The sequence below is a fragment of the Schistocerca americana genome, chromosome 7, assembly GCF_021461395.2.
Source record: "Schistocerca americana isolate TAMUIC-IGC-003095 chromosome 7, iqSchAmer2.1, whole genome shotgun sequence".
NCBI classification, from domain to species: domain Eukaryota; kingdom Metazoa; phylum Arthropoda; class Insecta; order Orthoptera; family Acrididae; genus Schistocerca; species Schistocerca americana.
The window spans coordinates 460392036-460410292 of NC_060125.1; the positions used below are offsets into that span (position 1 = coordinate 460392036).

At 40.5% G+C, this 18257-nt stretch overlaps 1 protein-coding gene across 1 annotated transcript in view; it reads left to right on the forward strand.

The window, feature by feature from the left end:
• LOC124623010 (lachesin-like) overlaps positions 1-18257 on the forward strand; it is a 108321-nt gene that overhangs the window by 58802 nt on the left and 31262 nt on the right. Inside the window, exon 3 of the mRNA XM_047148801.1 lies at positions 16876-17004. Coding sequence (XP_047004757.1) covers positions 16876-17004 — 129 coding nt within the window. The remainder of the gene's footprint in view (positions 1-16875; positions 17005-18257) is intronic.

The following is an 18257-nucleotide window of genomic DNA, read 5'->3' on the forward strand; positions in this document are numbered from 1 at the left end:
AAAGCATCTGACACGATGCCCCATTGCATGCTTTTAACGAAGGTACGAGTACATGGAATAAGTTCACAGATATGTGATTGGCTCGAAGATTTCTTAAGTAATAGAATTCAGTGTGTTGTCCTTGACAGCTAGTGTTCATCAGAGACAAGGGCCTCGTTAGGAGGACCCCAGGGAAGTGCGATAGGACCGCTGTTGTTCTCTGTATACATAAATGATTTGGCGGACAGGGTGGGCAGCAATCTGCGGTTGTTTGCTGATGATGAAGTTGTGTACGGTAAGATGTCGAAGTTAAGTAGCTGTAGGAAGATACAAGATACTTAGAAAAATTTCCAGGTGGTGTGATGAATGGCAGCTAGCCATAAATGTGAAAAAAATGTGAGTTATTGCGAATGAATAGGAAGAAAAAACCTGTAATGTTCTGATACTGTATTCCTAGTGTCCTGCTTGAAACAGTCAAGTCGTTCAAATTGCAAGGCGACACGAGGTGGAACGAGCTACGATAGGGAAGCCAAGTGGTAGACTTCGATTTATTGGGAGAATCTTAGAAAAGAGTGGATCATTTGTAAAGGAGACCGCGTATAGGACGCTGGTGCGACATATTCTTGAGTGCTGCTTCAGTATTTGGGATCCGTGTCAGGTCGGATTGAGTGGAGACATCGAAGCAATTTAGAGGCGAGCGGTCAGGTCTGTTACTGGTAGGTTCGAACAACATCTAAGTGTTACGAGGATGCTTCGGGAACTCAAATGGGAAATCCTGAATAGAAGGCGATATTCTCTTGCAGAAACACTATTGTGAAAATTTAGAGAAGCTGCATTTGAAGCTGACTGGCGAACGACTCTACTGCCGCGAAAATAAAAAATAATTGTACAGAGTACCCTCCGCCATCCACCGTACGGTGGTTTGCGGGGTTTCTATGTAGATGTACGTGTAGTTAACGGAAAGTACTTTTAGGCGACCGAGTAACAAATTATAAGATGTGCCAGAAAAGGGAGTAAATAATTTGAAGTCTTTCGCGACATGCTTCACACGGAAACGATCATAATTCTTTCACTGTGCATGGAGAACCAGAAATCTGCTGCAATACGTCTGTGTAAACAACGTTCCGAAGCTAGCTTTTCCTCTTCGTTTATGTGGAGACAGCTGAGTGCCCTGCGTTTCCTAGGTGTGTATTTAGTCCAGTCTTGTCCTGGTCAATCTCCTCCTCTCCCATCTCCCTGTCCACCTCCTCTTCTTCCCTTTCTTTGTCCATTACTTCCTCTCAATGTCTCTGTCCATTTCCTCATCCCCCGGCTCTTTCTTCATCTCCTCCTCCTCACTATCTGTACAAATGGCGGTTCTTACTCCCAAAGTATCCCTTTCCAGATCGTAACTAATGTATACAACAAAATAGGTTGAAATCGGTGCAGGGGTTTAGGATGAGCTTTTTAACCGTGGTTAGGCCCCGTACACACATGTAAATTTTTTTCACATACATTAAACATATTTCATACGTATCTGTACATATATTTTACCTGTATCTCTAGCTATATCTCCCTGAAATTTCATTTTCACGCAGCTCAATGTTTTTGATGTTGCATCTCCTGAATTATGTGTCTTAGAATGATATAAGTTTGTAGTCACATCCAGTGGTATATTTTTCTACTGTCTGCGAATGTGCTGCGAATAGAGTTAGAAGTAAAGGAGTAAAAATTTAAACGTCGTGCACGATGTGACAGTTTTTCATCTCACTGTCGTCACCGTCATTTCTCCAGAACTATGTGTCGTACAGTGTTACAATTTTATTGGTACATTCAGCAAAGTACTTCAATAAAGTCTGCGAAATGCGGTGCGAACAGATTTAATGGTACAGAAGTAATAAATTTAAGCGTTGTGCATGATGCGACAGTTTCTCATGCAACTCAGTGTTTATGACGTCACATCTTATGAACTGTGTGTCCTGTAACGATATAATTATGCTGGTACATTTAATGGCATATTTGAACACGTCTGCAACATGTGTAGCGAATACAGTTAGCAGTTAAGAAATAATAAATGAAAACGTCATGCTTCATGCTATAGTTTTACAGGCTCAACTACGGGAACATAACAAGCAATAAACATTTTTCTTTTGTTCCTTTGTGGGGGTTATCAGCGAGAAAAACGTCGTAAAATTTTGATATTGTTATGATGTTTGGTGCAAGTCACTAATTGCTCTCATTCTGAAATAATGAATGAATCAAGTGTGAGTATTCGCGCGTTGTGAGTTACGCTTCTCTTTAAGGTACTGTATTTGTCAATTCAGGGTACAAGCTATCTCCATTCCATATTTCATCCAAATTCATCCAACCGCTTCAGCTTGAAGGAGTAACTAACATACGAACAGTAACACAAACTCTTTCATCTGTGATATGTACAAGATTAAGGAATATTTCTCAAAGTTGCATATCACAGATTCCGGCCCGGCCCACAATAAATACAGTAACACCTCATCAAATTTAGTAACTTTTCACTCATTATAAGGCGAAGTAAAATCACTGAGGTAAATTCGTTTCAAGTGATACAGATTTTGATAGAGAAGGCCATACAGAAATGTGCAGGTATACAATATTCCTGCCACATGAATGTTTGTTTACAATTATACGCGCGAGTGGTGTGTGTGTGTGTGTGTGCGTGTGTGTGTGTGTGTGTGTGTGTGTGTGTGTGTGTGTGTCTATGTGTGTGTGTCTGTGTGTGTGTTTTTGGTACTCTTGATTGTTTGCCTATCAAAAGCTTATAAAAATATTGAATTACTCCACGAATATACGAAAGTGTTCGAAAACACTCAACTGTATCATACAATGACACACGACTCTCGATTGTATCTCCTCCCAGTAAACTTTCGTCACATCCCAAAACAGCCAATATCTCTTGATCAGAATAATATTAAGGAAACTGCAAATGTGGTTAATCGTTTGACGAAGTCGCATCGAACACTGTTACGGTTCTCTTTGACTTTAATAAAGAGTATTATCACCGCACTCTGATTGTTGTTTTTACTTTTTGTAAGATAAACTACACTCTCCTGTACTTTGCAGAGACCATTAAGTCAACTGAAACTTATTGCGTCTTCTGACCTTTTCCAGCTTGCTTGAAATCTACCTTTGACCGCATAATTCTATCTCCTATTTATTCCACACCAGCGTCTTACTACTGCTGTGGTACAGCTACTCATCGTGTTACAGACTTCCGACGTACACATGTGGCGTAACTGTTTCATATTCTGAACTTAACAAGTGCTTCAAACTTCATTAAGCCGACTTATTTCACTACTATGTCCGCCCCGATCGGTAACTCAGCGTGTTCGGTCAGGGGGTTCGCTGCCCTCTGTAATAAAGAAAACTGAGTTAATGGATCAACGACGAAATGAAACGGGTGTCTTGCCACGTATGCCCCGAGCAGATACAACGAATGAAAACTAACAAAATAAGATTCAAAAAAGAAACGGTCAGCGTGAAGGACTGCCGTCCTAAAGGGTCCGGGTTCGATTCCCGGCTGGGTCGGGAATTTTCTCCGCTCAGGGACTCGGTGTTGCGTTGTCTTTATCATCATCTCATCCCCATCCGACGCGCTGGTCGCCCAATGTGGCGTCGAATGTAACACGACCTGCACCAAGGCGGCCAGACCTGCTCCGTAAGGGACTTCCCGACAAATGATATTAAACGCTCATTTCCATATCCATATCACTACTCTTTATTCCACTTATCACTTCAATTTATTAGTCTCTTTCAATCCTATGCACCTTTTTTATGTTTTTATCTATTTCATATATTTGACCTTTAACCTACCTTTTTTGTGGGTCTCACCACATATTGCTTTAGCCTAATAGCTCCTTCTTCGTCTTCTTCTTATTCTTCTCCAGCAAGACTAGAGTTATTCGAAGTATTTTCGTCTATTTTTGATTTATGCCTCCAATTTTGTCTATAGTATTCTTCTAACCGTTTCAAACGAACTCCTCTCCAAGTTAAATACAGCCGAACAGTCAATGCCTCAGTGAAATCGTAAGCACAACTCTTCAGTAACTTAATTTCTCCCATCCGTTTGAATTTCGCCCATTTATTTGCTGCTACAATGTTACGATTTGATTCAGTATTCACATTTGTGTGTACTTTTTAGCCTTGCGTCAGTTTCTAGAAGTTCTGTTCACCAGTGATATAGTAAATTGATATCAATTTCTCAGTGTCTTCTTCAAGTATTTTTCTTGTTATTTCAGAGGAATACTATCGCTCTAATAAGCTAAAAGAAATGTATTTATTGTGTAGTAAGCATCTAAAAAGGCGGACTGTAAGGTTACACCAGACGTTGTAGTTATTGACAAAATACTCGTACACCAAACGATAGAAATACAACACACAGCACCTCAAGCGTCAGGATATCGATCATAGAAATAAATTAAACAGATTGATAAACTGTTGACCGAGTGACACGTAAAGGGACAGTGTGAGAGGTAGATAGATAGATAGATAGATAGATAGAGAGAGAGAGAGAGAGAGAGAGAGAGGGTGGGAGGGAGAGAGAGGGGGACAGGGAGAGGGAGAAGGAGAGAGAGAATTATATTGACGAATAGACATACGGCTAACGAGAAAGAGGGTGATAGCCGAGAGGGTTTATCAGATGAAAACCGATAGTGTGACGAAATACAGAGAAAGTGACGATTACTAGGGGACCACACCGACTCGCCATCACCGATTTAGTCCAAATGTATAGCACACTCAAAGCCTGACATGAAATGAAAGCGGCGTAACAGGGAGCTCCTGATGCACAAGTGTTAAGGAAAGATATCATCTTCGGAGCGAGTCAGCAGAGGCATGAGCCTTTTATATTGACATACTTTCCAAGTAGCAGATGGCGAAGCGGGAAGAGTGCAGAACGGTAATACGGGAGTTGTGGGATCGAGGTCCTATGCAGAAACTGCTTTTATTTAGTATGAATGCATGGTTTCGCGGCGATATGAATTAATAAAATTTTCTCGGGCTTCCAGCCGCGTCACGTGGTTAAAATTCTTTTATTTTCAATTTTTATGTTACTTACAGCACAAATAAACTGAAAGAAAGCCCACTATATTGCATTTATTAAAATTTTATTGAAAGACTATAAAAAGATAAAACAAAGAAAAATTTGGTATTGCAAATAAATTTCAAGAAAAGTGTTGTGTTGCGTAAACGAGAAGGTCGCATGTAGAATTAGAGATTTGTTTTATTTTACAGTTAATGATTTCAAGTTGCTGTGTCATGTCGTCATTTTCTCGTCATCTTGCACGAGTTACAATCTCCACGTTTTTAAAATTAGACGGTGGTATTAAAGTATAAAAAACAGAACTTGGTTTCGATTCATAAAAGGTGATTTCTCATCGCACGGCTCGGCAATAAACGATACGTGAAGCATCATTTCGCCATATATTGGCGAGTATATCTGGTGATGTATCATGTAATGATGCAGTCTGATGCTAGTTTCTTTTCCCTCTCGACGATATAAGACAACTTTTGAACCTTTTTTATCAAATGCCTTCCTGACGATAAAAACAGACAACGCAGGACTATATTTTCTGCTAAGAGCTGCTCATAATGAAAATGAAATACCAAGTCCTGTGGGCTTTAATTACAAGCTCTTCTTGTAAAATTATGTTAAGAATCCTCATAGATACTTTCTCGGAAATTTATTTATAATCTCACATTTTCCTTTCTCTTCCTTTTATGAAAATACCAATCAATTCAATGTATTCCCGGAGAAGATTGGATTTGTAATAGGAATTAGTGAGGGTAAAGTCTAACTGCGTTCTAAAATATATATCAGACAAAAATCGCTGTTGAAGAATCACAAGAGGAGGAGGTGCATTTGGAAAATACCGGGAGATGTGGAAAAGATTTCAGTTAGATTACGTCATGGTCAGACAGAATTTCCGAAATCAGATAAAGGATTGTAAGGCATACCCACCATCAGACTACAGGAGGAATATAATAATTCCAATCCCAAAGAAGGCAGGTGTTGACAGATGTGAAAATTACCGAACTATCAGTTTAATAAGTCACAGCTGCAAAATACTAACGCGAATTCTTTACAGACGAATAGAAAAACTGGTAGAAGCCGACCTCGGGGAAGATCAGTTTGGATTCCGTAGAAATGGAACACGTGAGGCAATACTGACCCTATGACTTATCTTAGAAAATAGATTAAGGAAAGGCAAACCCACATTTATAGCATTTGTAGACTTAGAGAGAGCTTTTGACAATGTTGAATGGAATATTCTCTTTCAGATTCTTAAGGTGGCAGGGGTAAAATACAGGGAGCGAAATGCTATTTACAACTTGTACAGAAACCAGACGGCAGTTATAAGAGTCGAGGGGCAGGAAAGGGAAGCAGCGGTTGGGAACGGAGTGAGACAGTGTTGTAGCCTCTCCCCGATGTTATTCCATCTGTATATTGAGCAAGCAGTAAAGGAAACAAAAGAAAAATTCGGAGTAGGTAATAAAATCCATGTAGAAGAAATAAAAACTTAGAGGTTCGCCGATGACATTGTAATTTTGTCAGAAACAGCAAAGGACTTGGAAGAGCAGTTGAAAGGAATGGACAGAGTCTTGAAAGGAGGCTATAAGATGAACATCAACAAAAGATAAACGAGGATTACGGAATGTAGTCGAATAAAGTCGGGTGATGCTGAGGGAATTAAATTAGGAAATGAGGCACTTAAAGTTGTAAAGGTTTTTAGCTGTTTGGGGAGCAATATAATTGATGATGGTCGAAGAAGAGAGGATATAAAATGTAGCCTGGCAATGGCAAGTAAAGCTTTTCTGAAGAAGAGAAATTTGTTAACATCGAGTATAGATTTAAGTATCAGGAAGCTGTTTCTGAAAGTATTTGTATGGAGTGTAGCCATGTATGGAAGTGAAACATGGATGATAAATAGTTTGGACAAGAAGAGAATAGAAGCTTTCGAAATTTGGTGCTACAGAAGAATGCTGAAGATTAGATGAGTAGATCACTTAACTAATGAGGAGGTATTGAATAGGATTGGGGAGAAGAGAAGTTAGTGGCACAACGTGACTAGAAGAAGGGATCGGTTGGTAGGAAATGTTCTGAAGCATCAAGGGATCACCAGTTTAGTATTGGAGGGCAGCGAGGAGCGTAAAAATTGTAGAGGGAGGGAAAGAGATGAATACACTAAGCAGATTCAGAAGGATGTAGGTTGCAGTAGGTACTGGGAGATGAGGAAGCTTGCACAGGATAGAGTACCATGGAGAGCTGCATCAAACCAGTCTCAGGACTGAAGACCACAACAACAACAACAACCCAGTACCGGATACAGACACACTTCACAATTTAGTAATTATGGACAGTACGCTAATGTTTAAGAGGTTTGTCAGGAAGGATTAAGGCTCAAAGACGTGGGCTACGGATATGCTAAGAAATGTAGGCATACGCAGGAAGTTCTTTGGGGCAATATATACTGCGACAATGAATAGCCAAGATCGAAGCGGAACGGACATTTCTAGAAAGAGCAATCAAAGACGTTGGAACGAAATACTTAGGTACAGCCGGCGAGGGTGGCCGAACGGTTCTAGGTGCTACAGTCTGGAACCGCGTGACCACTAAGGTCGCAGGTTTGAGTCCAGCCTCGGGCATGGATGTGTGTGATGTCCTTAGGTTAGTTAGGTTTAAGTAGTTCTACGTTCTAGGGGACTGAAGACCTCAGAAGTTAAGTCCCATAGTGCTCAGAGCCATTTGAACGATTTGAACTTACGTACAAGGAAGGTAACTGCAAAAAACAGTTCAAGTAATTTCAGAAATACAGAAAGACAAGTCACCTAAGAATGATATAATGGAAAGCCCAGGAAAGCCAAGGCAAAATGGTTGCATGAAAAACTTTAAGAGATCGAAAAAGAAATGATTGTGGGAAGGACTGGCGCAGCTGATAGAAAAATCAAATCATCGCTGAAATTAAAAGGAATGGCTGTAATATTTAGAGTGCAATCGGAATTCCACAGTTAAATGCGGAAGAGAATGCGGATATGCGGAAAGAGTACATTGAAGGAGTTTTATTTGATGACGACGTAGAAGAAGAAACAGGGATCGATAAGAAAAAAAAATATGGGAACCACTAGTAGAATCAGAATTTGAAAACACTTTGGAAGACTTCAGATCAAATAAAGCGGAAGCGATATCTAACATTTGATCGGAATTTCATAAATCGTCTATTGAAGTGGCATAAAAAAGGCTAATGACGTTGTTGGGTGTGTAGAATGTATGACACTGGTGATATACCATCAGATTTTCGAGAAACAGCATCCACATGTTTCCCAACACTGCATGACCGAGCGAGGTGGCGCAGTGGTTAGCACACTGGACTCGCATTCGGGAGGACGACGGTTCAATCCCGTCTCCGGCCATCCTGATTTAGGTTTTCCGTGATTTCCCTAAATCGTTTCAGGCAAATGCTTTCGATGGTGATTGTGCACCTCCACAGTCGCAGCAGATGGCTGCTGGCCATCTCTACAAGTACTACAGTGGGTCTACACCTTTGATGATTCATCAATACCATTATTTCTACAAGGACTACAGTGGGTCCGCACCTCTGGTAGCCCACCAATACCACAATCTCTACCTGGACTACAGTGGGTCTGCACCTCTGGTGGCCCACCAATACCACAATCTCTACTAGGAGTACAGTGGGTCTGCTCTGTGATGACCTACCTACCAATATTGTTCTAAACTTCGATTGACTCTGCTGTGGGTTTGCTCTGTTGTGGCCCATTACCTGTCTGCAAGTCAAGAGTCAGCACTGTCTTTCCGTTGGAAGGACAACACTACTTCTTCAAGACTGCATGGAAATCCACTACTTCCGTGTGCGTTTTCTTTTATTGCTCAGACTTTGAGAAAAACACTGCAATTTTACTGTGATGAATGATCAGGACTGTCTTTATGGACTGTGAGAAAATTTTAGCTTTTGACCAACATTGTATCAATAAGTGTGTGCTTTTGATATCTTTGTTATTGTAATTATGAAAAATTTTATCAAATCATTGTTGGCCACTGCCCAAAACAATTTGTAAAATTTTTTGTGGGGAGCATGGGGGCTATGTAAGTAGGCTGTTTAGGTTTTCTTATTGGTAACGCGACGTAGCGCTCTGTATGAAAATCACTGGCTGTGCTGTGTGCAGTCTGTGACTAGTTTGCATTGTTGTCTGCCATTGTAGTGTTGGGCAGCTGGATGTGAACAGCGCGTATCATTGCGCAGTTGGAGGTGAGCCGCCAGCAGTGGTGGATGTGGGGAGAGAAATGGCGGAGTTTTGAAATTTGTAAAACTGGATGTCATGAGCTGCTACGTATATTATGATTTTTCAACACTATTAAGGTAAATACATTGTTTGTTCTCTATTAAAATCTTTCATTTGCTAACTATGCCTATCAGTAGTTAGTGCCTTCCGTAGTTTCAATCTTTTATTTAGCTGGCAGTAGTGGCGCTCGCTGTATTGCAGTAGTTCGAATAACGAAGATTTTTGTGAGGTAAGTGGTTTGTGAAAGGTATAGGTTAATGTTAGTCAGGGCCATTCATTTTTAGGGATTTTTGAAAGTCAGATTGCGTTGCGCTAAAAATACTGTGTGTCAGTTTAAGCAAAGGCATGTATAATTGTTCAAAGGGGACGTTTCAATTGCAATAAAATTGCTCAACGGTCAAGAGGTCGGTGATCAAATTAAGATATTGCAATCTAATAAAGGACATTATGCTAATAAAGGAAGCCTAGGTTAAGTAAACAAGATGGATGGAAAAGTTTACAACTAATTATATGTGTAATTGATGAAAACCTACGTTAACCTGGTAAGGTAAAACAAATCACAAAAACAGAAACTGTATAACTGTACGATAGGTAACGATGGTCAAGTATAGACAAAATACTGCACGCAGAGTAGATGATCATGGAGATAAAAGAAGGTTTGGGGAAAGGGGAAATTAAAAATATAATATAAACATACCAGTAGCGTTAACGTCTGCTGACGACAAGAGGTAAGCAGCTTACGCCATGACTGGAATTCAGATGAACCAGTGCCGGTGCTGATGAGGAAAACGGGCGCATGCGGGAGAAACCGTGTACAACAGGAGGCGACAAAGGAACAAAATTATGAAATGTGGCAGAAAAAGTTGGCTAGCACCTTTACAAGCAATTTTACCAATGGAAGCTTGAAGAACCTAAGGTACAACGGTTACTTCATTACTTAAACAAGGGAAGGAGGAGTGTGTGAGGCTATCATGTCTAGTACAATGCAGTTGTAAAATGAAACAAATTATACAGAAAATTATTGAAAAATCTTCAGAAATAACGAGAACATAAATGGTTATGTATGAATCTCTTAATATTTAACAATTGTTGAGGTCATGCATGAATGTAACTGAGTTTAATGCCAGTTAACACTGTGTAAAAATGATTTAAAATAGGGAATATCATATATGTACTGGGTTATTCTACAATGTGTTCATACGTCTGATAACCACACGTACGGCACAGTGGACGGTGGCTGCGATTGCTCCGTTGCCCGGCGAATCAGATGCCGTGTCGCCCGTCTACTGCCGTAGTACTATATTTAAAATATACTCCCTCGAGTCACGCAGTGATGTACTGGAGGTGCCTGCCATTGTTTTCCACGCATTTAAAGGAATTATTCATCACAAGATATAATTCTCTTTGAGAAATTGATCCAATTGCCTCGCAAATATTGTCCTCAAGTTCTTGTGAAATGTGCAGTTTTGTTGTGTATCCTTTATTCTCTATTTCTCGCCACAAACAGAAATCGCACTGAGTTAAATCGGGTCATCGAGCAGGCTGTCATAGAACACACTGTGAATTGCTTACAAAGAAACATTGGCCGTATAAGCCCTTGCGGAACCCCATTTGGAAAAACGGGAAGCTCCGTTCTCTTCCACTTCACTCATTAAAAAACAGCTGAAAAATGTTTTGCACATATCTTTCACTGTTAAATGTGTCATTAAAAAACTTTCTCATCACATTCATACTATCTGACTTGGAAGAGATTCCTTATGTAGCACATTAGATCTATCGGCGCTCCAATGTGGACAGTTTGGGATTAACATACCTGTGTCACCATCACGGAATTGTTACAAAACCCATTCGCAAAACCTTACCTTGTGTATTGCATCACCAAATTTACATTCTTGCACTACTGTTCCTTTACTGGGCCGTAGCCCAAGTAACTTAGCAGCTCTTTGTAAATAGGTACAAGAGATTTGTGTTGGCTGTGAAAGACGTCTAAGAAACTTCTTAAGGTAGGTTTCCAGACGGTATGCCGTGTCATCGAGATGAACTTCTCTGAGAACTGTACGTCGTCGTTTACCCTGCTTCTCATGAACACTTTCCGAAAATTCACTAATTTGTGAATTGGATGACGAATCGGAATTTAAACACCTGGAGACTTCTGTTCAAATAATCTCTGGACAGAAGGAGCGGATGCTGCACACACACACACACACACACACACACACACACACACACATTAATAGTAAATAAACACTCGCTGTGGCGTGGAATAATTCGTTCTTGCCATTGTTTTCACAGATTGCACCGATGCATCCGTCGTGTTTGCTCCACTGTTTGAATAACGTACCCTGTAGTTAAGCAGCCGATGTTTCCTGAAACCTTACGGTGGCGCAACTCTAGCTGCACGTTTTGAGTGTGCATTGGGAGATTATTTTTGCATCTTAATATTTCGATCTCTTTGAGAACGTTCTATTTATGTCCCTTTCTTCGCCGATGAAGAATTTTTAATTTATATTGCAGATCTATAATGGAGTGTCCTTCTCACGCAGATGGTTAATTACGGCTGACTTGGAGTTAGAAAAATTAAGATGTTCTTTAAATGTAGTAGAAAGCTTCTGCCTGTTTGTCCAATTTATTTCACAGGCAGTTGTCGTACGTAACGCAATAGTAATGTATTTTCTTTCTGAACTGCGTTCTTGGTGCCCATACGCTCAGACGAGGAGAGCTATGGGATACCTCCCAATATCGTGTCGGACCTTCTTTTGCCCGGTATGGACTGAACTTGTCGCTGGAAGTGTCTTGCAGAAATGCTGAGTCACATCGCTCTCTACAGCAGTCCATAACTGCGAAAGGGTTACCGGTGTAGGATTCTGTGCACAAACTGAACTACCGGCTGTATTCCATTAATGTTAGATGGTATTCATGTCGAGTGATCTGGGTGGCCAAATCATTCGCTAGAATTACCCAGAATGTTCTTCAAACCAATCGCGAGCAAATTTCGTCTGATTCGCATGCAACCCACATAACGCAGCTGTCCAGCAGGTCCTCTAATCACTCCTTGGTACAGTCGTTTGACTATTGAAAATGGTTCCAGCAAGTCACTTCTAGAAAACACTGCTCTGTATCGCAATAACTCAAGATGTAAAGTAATACTACGATACTACAAGTATCACGGATCGCCTTATCATAGATAAGACTGTCCTTAAGGCTTGTAAGCTCACATTTATTACAGTAAATGACATACCTGAAATGTTACCGCTCTTATTATTACGTCAGATAGGTATTGCACGTAGTAAGTTCGTCTTATTCATGACTTCCTCTTCAAAGTAACATAGCGTACTTATTATTTAACACAAAATGAGATTAAAAATTTAAGTTATTCATGAGCAGCTAGTTGAGAATATGTATGAACTTCAAGTGACACGACGAACCGTCTCGTTCTGCATATGGATTCAAACCCGGGTCATGTAGACTAAGGAAAGATTTCGTGACTGACGGATACTAACAGTCATTCCTGATTAGGCATGCAGAGTGTGATATACCTCGACTTTAGACAGTATAAGTTAGCCAATATCAACTATAAATCGCATAACGCAAACATTTTTAACGGACGCGAATTCCTACCCAGCATCTATTACCCATGTTGACGAACTACGAGAGGTCTTAAATATTGCTTCTTCACAAGTAACTTACTTGAATTGCTGTGAGGTAAAGCTTTGTATTGGACAGGGATTCGAACCCAGAACCTAATCGGATAGATATCGACTCACAATCAACTGTGACATATAGGATTTTTTCGGCATTATCTAGATGTTTTAACTGAAATGATGAGACGAAGCATTAATTTTTTTCCTTGCCAGGACTCCAACCCGGCACCTATCGCTGTTATATTCTAGAGAAAATAAACGTTAAATATGGGTTTGATGCACCAGCAGCGACATGTGAGCGTGTTTGAACTAGAAATAATATGACGAAGAGTTCAGTGGTGACTGGGAATAGAGCTCCACCCATATCGTTGTTGACTACACACAAAGAAACGTCAGCTACCGAATTTTTCTCCAGCTCGGAATAACATCTTGGAGTCAAAAAGGTCACATATCGTTAGTGTTGACAACGAATGAAAATACATTAAAAATCAAAATTATTATACACCAGCAGATAGGTGTTCTCGTGCTAGACCTTGATAATACATAATGAAATCTTTAGCGCCGGGCCAGGATTCGAACCCATTCACGCGCAATATGTGGAGATGTCGAGGAATCTGCAGTTTTGAACAAACAACAAAATGTAGCCGAGAGGTATTGTCACGAAGGGATCAAATTGAGCGTTAAGCACGGTCAGAGTTGCATTCCCAGTTCAAAACCAATTTTATCGACATACAGAAGCTCAGATAAAAGATGGAATAAGTGTCCTGTGAGCCTACATAGCGTTTGTTTCGTCACTATAAATAAATAACTAGTATAAGAAAGGTTACTGGTGATAGAGTCTCTACATGTCGCCACTCCAGACTTAATTGTGCTTCAACCTAACGTCTACTTGGTAGAGAAGTAATATCATTTTGAATGTTAATTTCAGACCACAATGCCATTATATCTACTTCACTTGGTGTAGCCAGAAGAGAATGGAATCTGTCTATCCCTATCTAAAAATCGTTGGCAGAAGTTCGAATCGAACCCAGACCATAGATATACAAACGTATAATCAGTCCAACAGACCACCAAACCCTCTTCTCTGTGGCTCATTTATCTATCATAACGCTGTTGCGCCACACTGGTTGAGAATTCCGCCACACAGGCTCCCTGTAGTAATTTGCAGCATGTTCAGTAAATTCATTTACTTGGTTGACCGATTCACCATGAACTAGCTGCCTTGGCTACCCAGTGCATACATTCGACTTTATTTTGTAATGACCGAAATTAAATCACACAACTGCCACCTACATATAACTGCTAACAGTGTAGGATGCAGAAATTTAAATAGGAAGAGTTTCTTTCCACTTCAGCTACACTGTTGCCCTATCTCGTTGTTGAAAACGTCGAGCAGTGCAAATGTGGCATTTCATAAATAAAGTTTTTTATTCCTAGAAACCCAAAATTTGCCTGAAGCGGCGGGAAGAGGAGTTACCTGTTGTGCAGCGTTGTAAGTTTTTCACCATTGCACTATGAACCGAAAGTATTTTCTTGCGAATTCCTTATCGATGTTTGATCTGACTGATTGTAGCTCTTTCACAGAGGGTATAAAAACGGTGCAGTCACTGAGACTGGAACTGCGAACCATAACAGATGGTTTTTCACAGGTCAGCACAGTAACACAGAGCTGGCGAAGAAGAACGCGTCTTAGCTTCCTCTTACGAGATCAGTAGTGGCTAGAACTCGTAAACCGCTATTTAAAGGACGAGATTAGTTGCGATTTCCACGTGCAACGACTTTCCTGGGCTGAAAACCGTAAATTTACAACCTTTTGTTACACCTCAAGCGACAATAACTCAGATTATTCAATGGAAATGACAGTTAAAATCAAGTGAAGTTTGAGGCTTAATTCCGTGCACACCAGGAAGTAACTCGTCGATCACAGAGTTGCCAAACATACATTACCTTGTTGTCTAATCTCAGTTACAGTATCAGCAGGAAGAAGACGAATCGATGTGATCGCACAGCGGGCTGGGAAGTGACCATAGCTGGTGTCTCCAAGTCGTGGCTGTCACGGCCTGGAGTACGTAATGCGTCTGATTCGCATTTCTGTAACTAGATTTAGAGACTGGAGCGTAGTTACTAATAATACTCAGAACTGACTGCAAACTAAGCATCATAAATCAGTAACTCTCATAGTTGTTTTTATATTTGTTTCGCAAGTGAACTCAAAACTAAGAAACTCATCCGCAGACGTTTCCGTGCCTCACCGATAGTCGAGCACAACAAACAAATAAAAATAAAAAAAAGAATGTGTGTGTGTGTGTGTGTGTGTGTGTGTGATAGAGAGAGAGAGAGAGAGAGAGAGAGAGAGAGAGAGAGAGAGAGAGAGAGAGAGAGATAAAAATCAAAGAGAATGAGAGAGAGAGAGTAAAAAATTGTTCTAAAGAAATTGAATCATGTTGTGAAAGAAATCTTTCATTAAAATGACACGTTCCACATCATTACGAAATATCGTATTCATGATCAATGAAACAAGAATTGACCTAATGTAATCTAATCTAATCTGATCATATCATATAGATGACTAGCCATGAAGAGTCATGAATTACCGAAATTTTTGTCAATACCAATAACCAAATCTAAACTTGAAAAGAAAATACGGCAATTTTTGTAATAAACCGGGACTTCCATCAAGACCCTTTCATCCATGTTAACTAACCACGAAAGTATTCTGATATACCTCCATTCCGTACTCCACCGCATTTCTCTGGTTGGGAGGCAAATAGCTTACTGACAAATTTCATAGTAGGAAAAGGGGGACGAAATGTCTCCCACTGGAAGTTCATGTTTTATTTAAATGATTACAAAATCAGTTAAAACGAACAGTCAGGTTGTCAGTAGAAGCGCATTACTGTTGTCAGTATGATGTTGCACTGCCCAGGGCCTGTAACGGTAAAGGGCCCGTTTAGGTCAGTCGTATTATATACAGAAGTGGAAGAGAGAGCATCACTAAATTATACAATACGTATGCATTGCTTACACACAGAAATTACTGTTACAGTGTACTTATGGAGCCAAATGAGTTAACTGCGTATTTTTCGGTGAGAAAGGGCACTGGCAAATAGTCTTCGCTACATTAGGTTACTTAATCTGGTGTCACTCTGAGCTTAAAAGCCTTAAGGGCAGTCTTATCTATGATAAGGTATTCCCTGATACTTGTAGTTCGTGGTATTACTTTACATCTTGAGTTATTGCGATACAGAGCTGTGTTTTCTAGTGGTGACTCGCTGGAACCATTTTCAATAGTCAAACGACTGTACCAAGGAGCGATTAGAGGACCTGCTAGACAGCTGCGTTATGTGGGTTGCATGAGAATCAGGCGAAATGCAATTCAGGTCGTTCGGATACTTTTGAGCATGACTGTACATGTAGATCAGTCCCCTAGACTTCGAGCTACTTAAACCTAACTAAACTAAGGACATCATTCCGAACTGAATAGCCTAGAACCGCTCGGCCACAGCAGCACGCTCAAACGCCGCTGCTTTCGGCCGTTAAGTGAAGGCCGCCGGCGACCGTGTTGTCCATGGTGAGAGGTTATGCTTGGAATTTTGTATTCTCGGCACACTCTTCACATTGGATCTCGGTGTACTGAATTCCCTAACGGTCTCTGAAATGGAATGTCCGATGCGTCTAACCCCAACTACCATTTCACATTCAAAGTCTGTCACTTTCCATCGCGCGGCCATGATCACGTCGGAAGCCTTTCCACATGAATCACCTGAGTGCAAGTGACAGCTCCGATATTGCACTGTTCTTTTACACCTTGTGTACGGGATTCTACCGCCATCTGATCGCTATCCTCGACACCTGTCACCTCACTGTACTTGTCTTAAGCGCTTTCCCTGAAAGTAGTGTTAACGGCAGCCAGTGACAGCCGCGCGCCGGCGCTCTCTGTTTCCAGTGGACACCGTCAACGGGGACGAGCTGCGGCTGTCGAGACTCGACCGCCGACAGATGGCCGCCTACCTGTGCATCGCGTCGAACGACGTGCCGCCGGCGGTCAGCAAGCGCATCACGCTCAACGTCAACTGTGAGTAGGCCTACACACAGTCTGCCTAGCTACGCAGCGAAAGCTTTCCACGATGCTGACTGGAATACACTCTTTGAAATTACAAAGGTAGCAGGTTTAGGGCGTTCAATAAGTCATGCAACACGTTCTGTATTCTGAAAGTAAGTTGGTTTTATTCTGGATGCCATTATACCGTATTAATACCCACTTTTTTATCTACAAGATTCTGTTTTACAACACATTGTACGACTCAACTGCTTGGCGTCGGAGCCCACGCCTTGCTGCATCAATAACCCTCCTAACATCCACGTTCTGCTTCCTGCAGAGTGCATCCTTTAGTCAGCCATGAAACCTGATTGGCAGGTACTCAGAGAGCGTAAAGGATAAGGTTACGATTGTGGATGAGGCTATAAAATGTTACTGTGAGTTGCATAATCAAACACACAACTTAATTTTTTTAAGAAGCAGTTATTTACACATTGCTTTAAAAGACCACAATTATCCAATACAGCTGAAGGCCCAGTTAAAGAAAACTTTAGATGCTTACTGGGCTGAAGACGCAAAACCACATCAAAAACTAGAATGGCTAACGGCCTGGCTTAGAAATCAAAAGCGATTAAAAAAAGAAGGTAAAATTAAAAAAAGCGTGCAATTGAAAACAATTAGCGGCTGAAGACCTACCCTACATGTTTAAAGGACAACTATAATTAAAACACATTAATAAAAAAAATTTCTAACCAAGAAATTTATTTTTAAACTTACAACAGAACGGCTGAAAGCCTAATTAAAAAGTATTAACTTATTGCATGGCTGAAGGCCACAAACAAATTTGAAACAACAGGTGAAGGCCTGAACAACAAGTCAAACAAACAATTTGAAACAAACCGCTTCCTTCTTATAAAAATTTTTCCTTTAAAGAATACGCACGACTGAAGACCTTATTAAAAGGGGTTCACTTAAATCCTCGGCTGACAGCACACATAACACATCGAACAACTAACGGGTTAGAGCCTGGATTACAAACAATTTTAGATAGAAAAATTTTAACAAAAATTTTTTAAAATTAAAATCAATCTTCAGAATTTAAATTTAAAGCGACTGAAGAACTTTATGTTACATTTAAAAAGAACTGAATTAATACACAGCTGAAGGTTTCGCACAATACTTCAAACTAAACTGAAAATCGCATTCTAAAACAGACAGAACAAGTGGTGCTCAGAATTTCCCTAAGAAATGTCCTGAGGCGGTAGCTCAAACGTAAGGTGAGGTGAGAC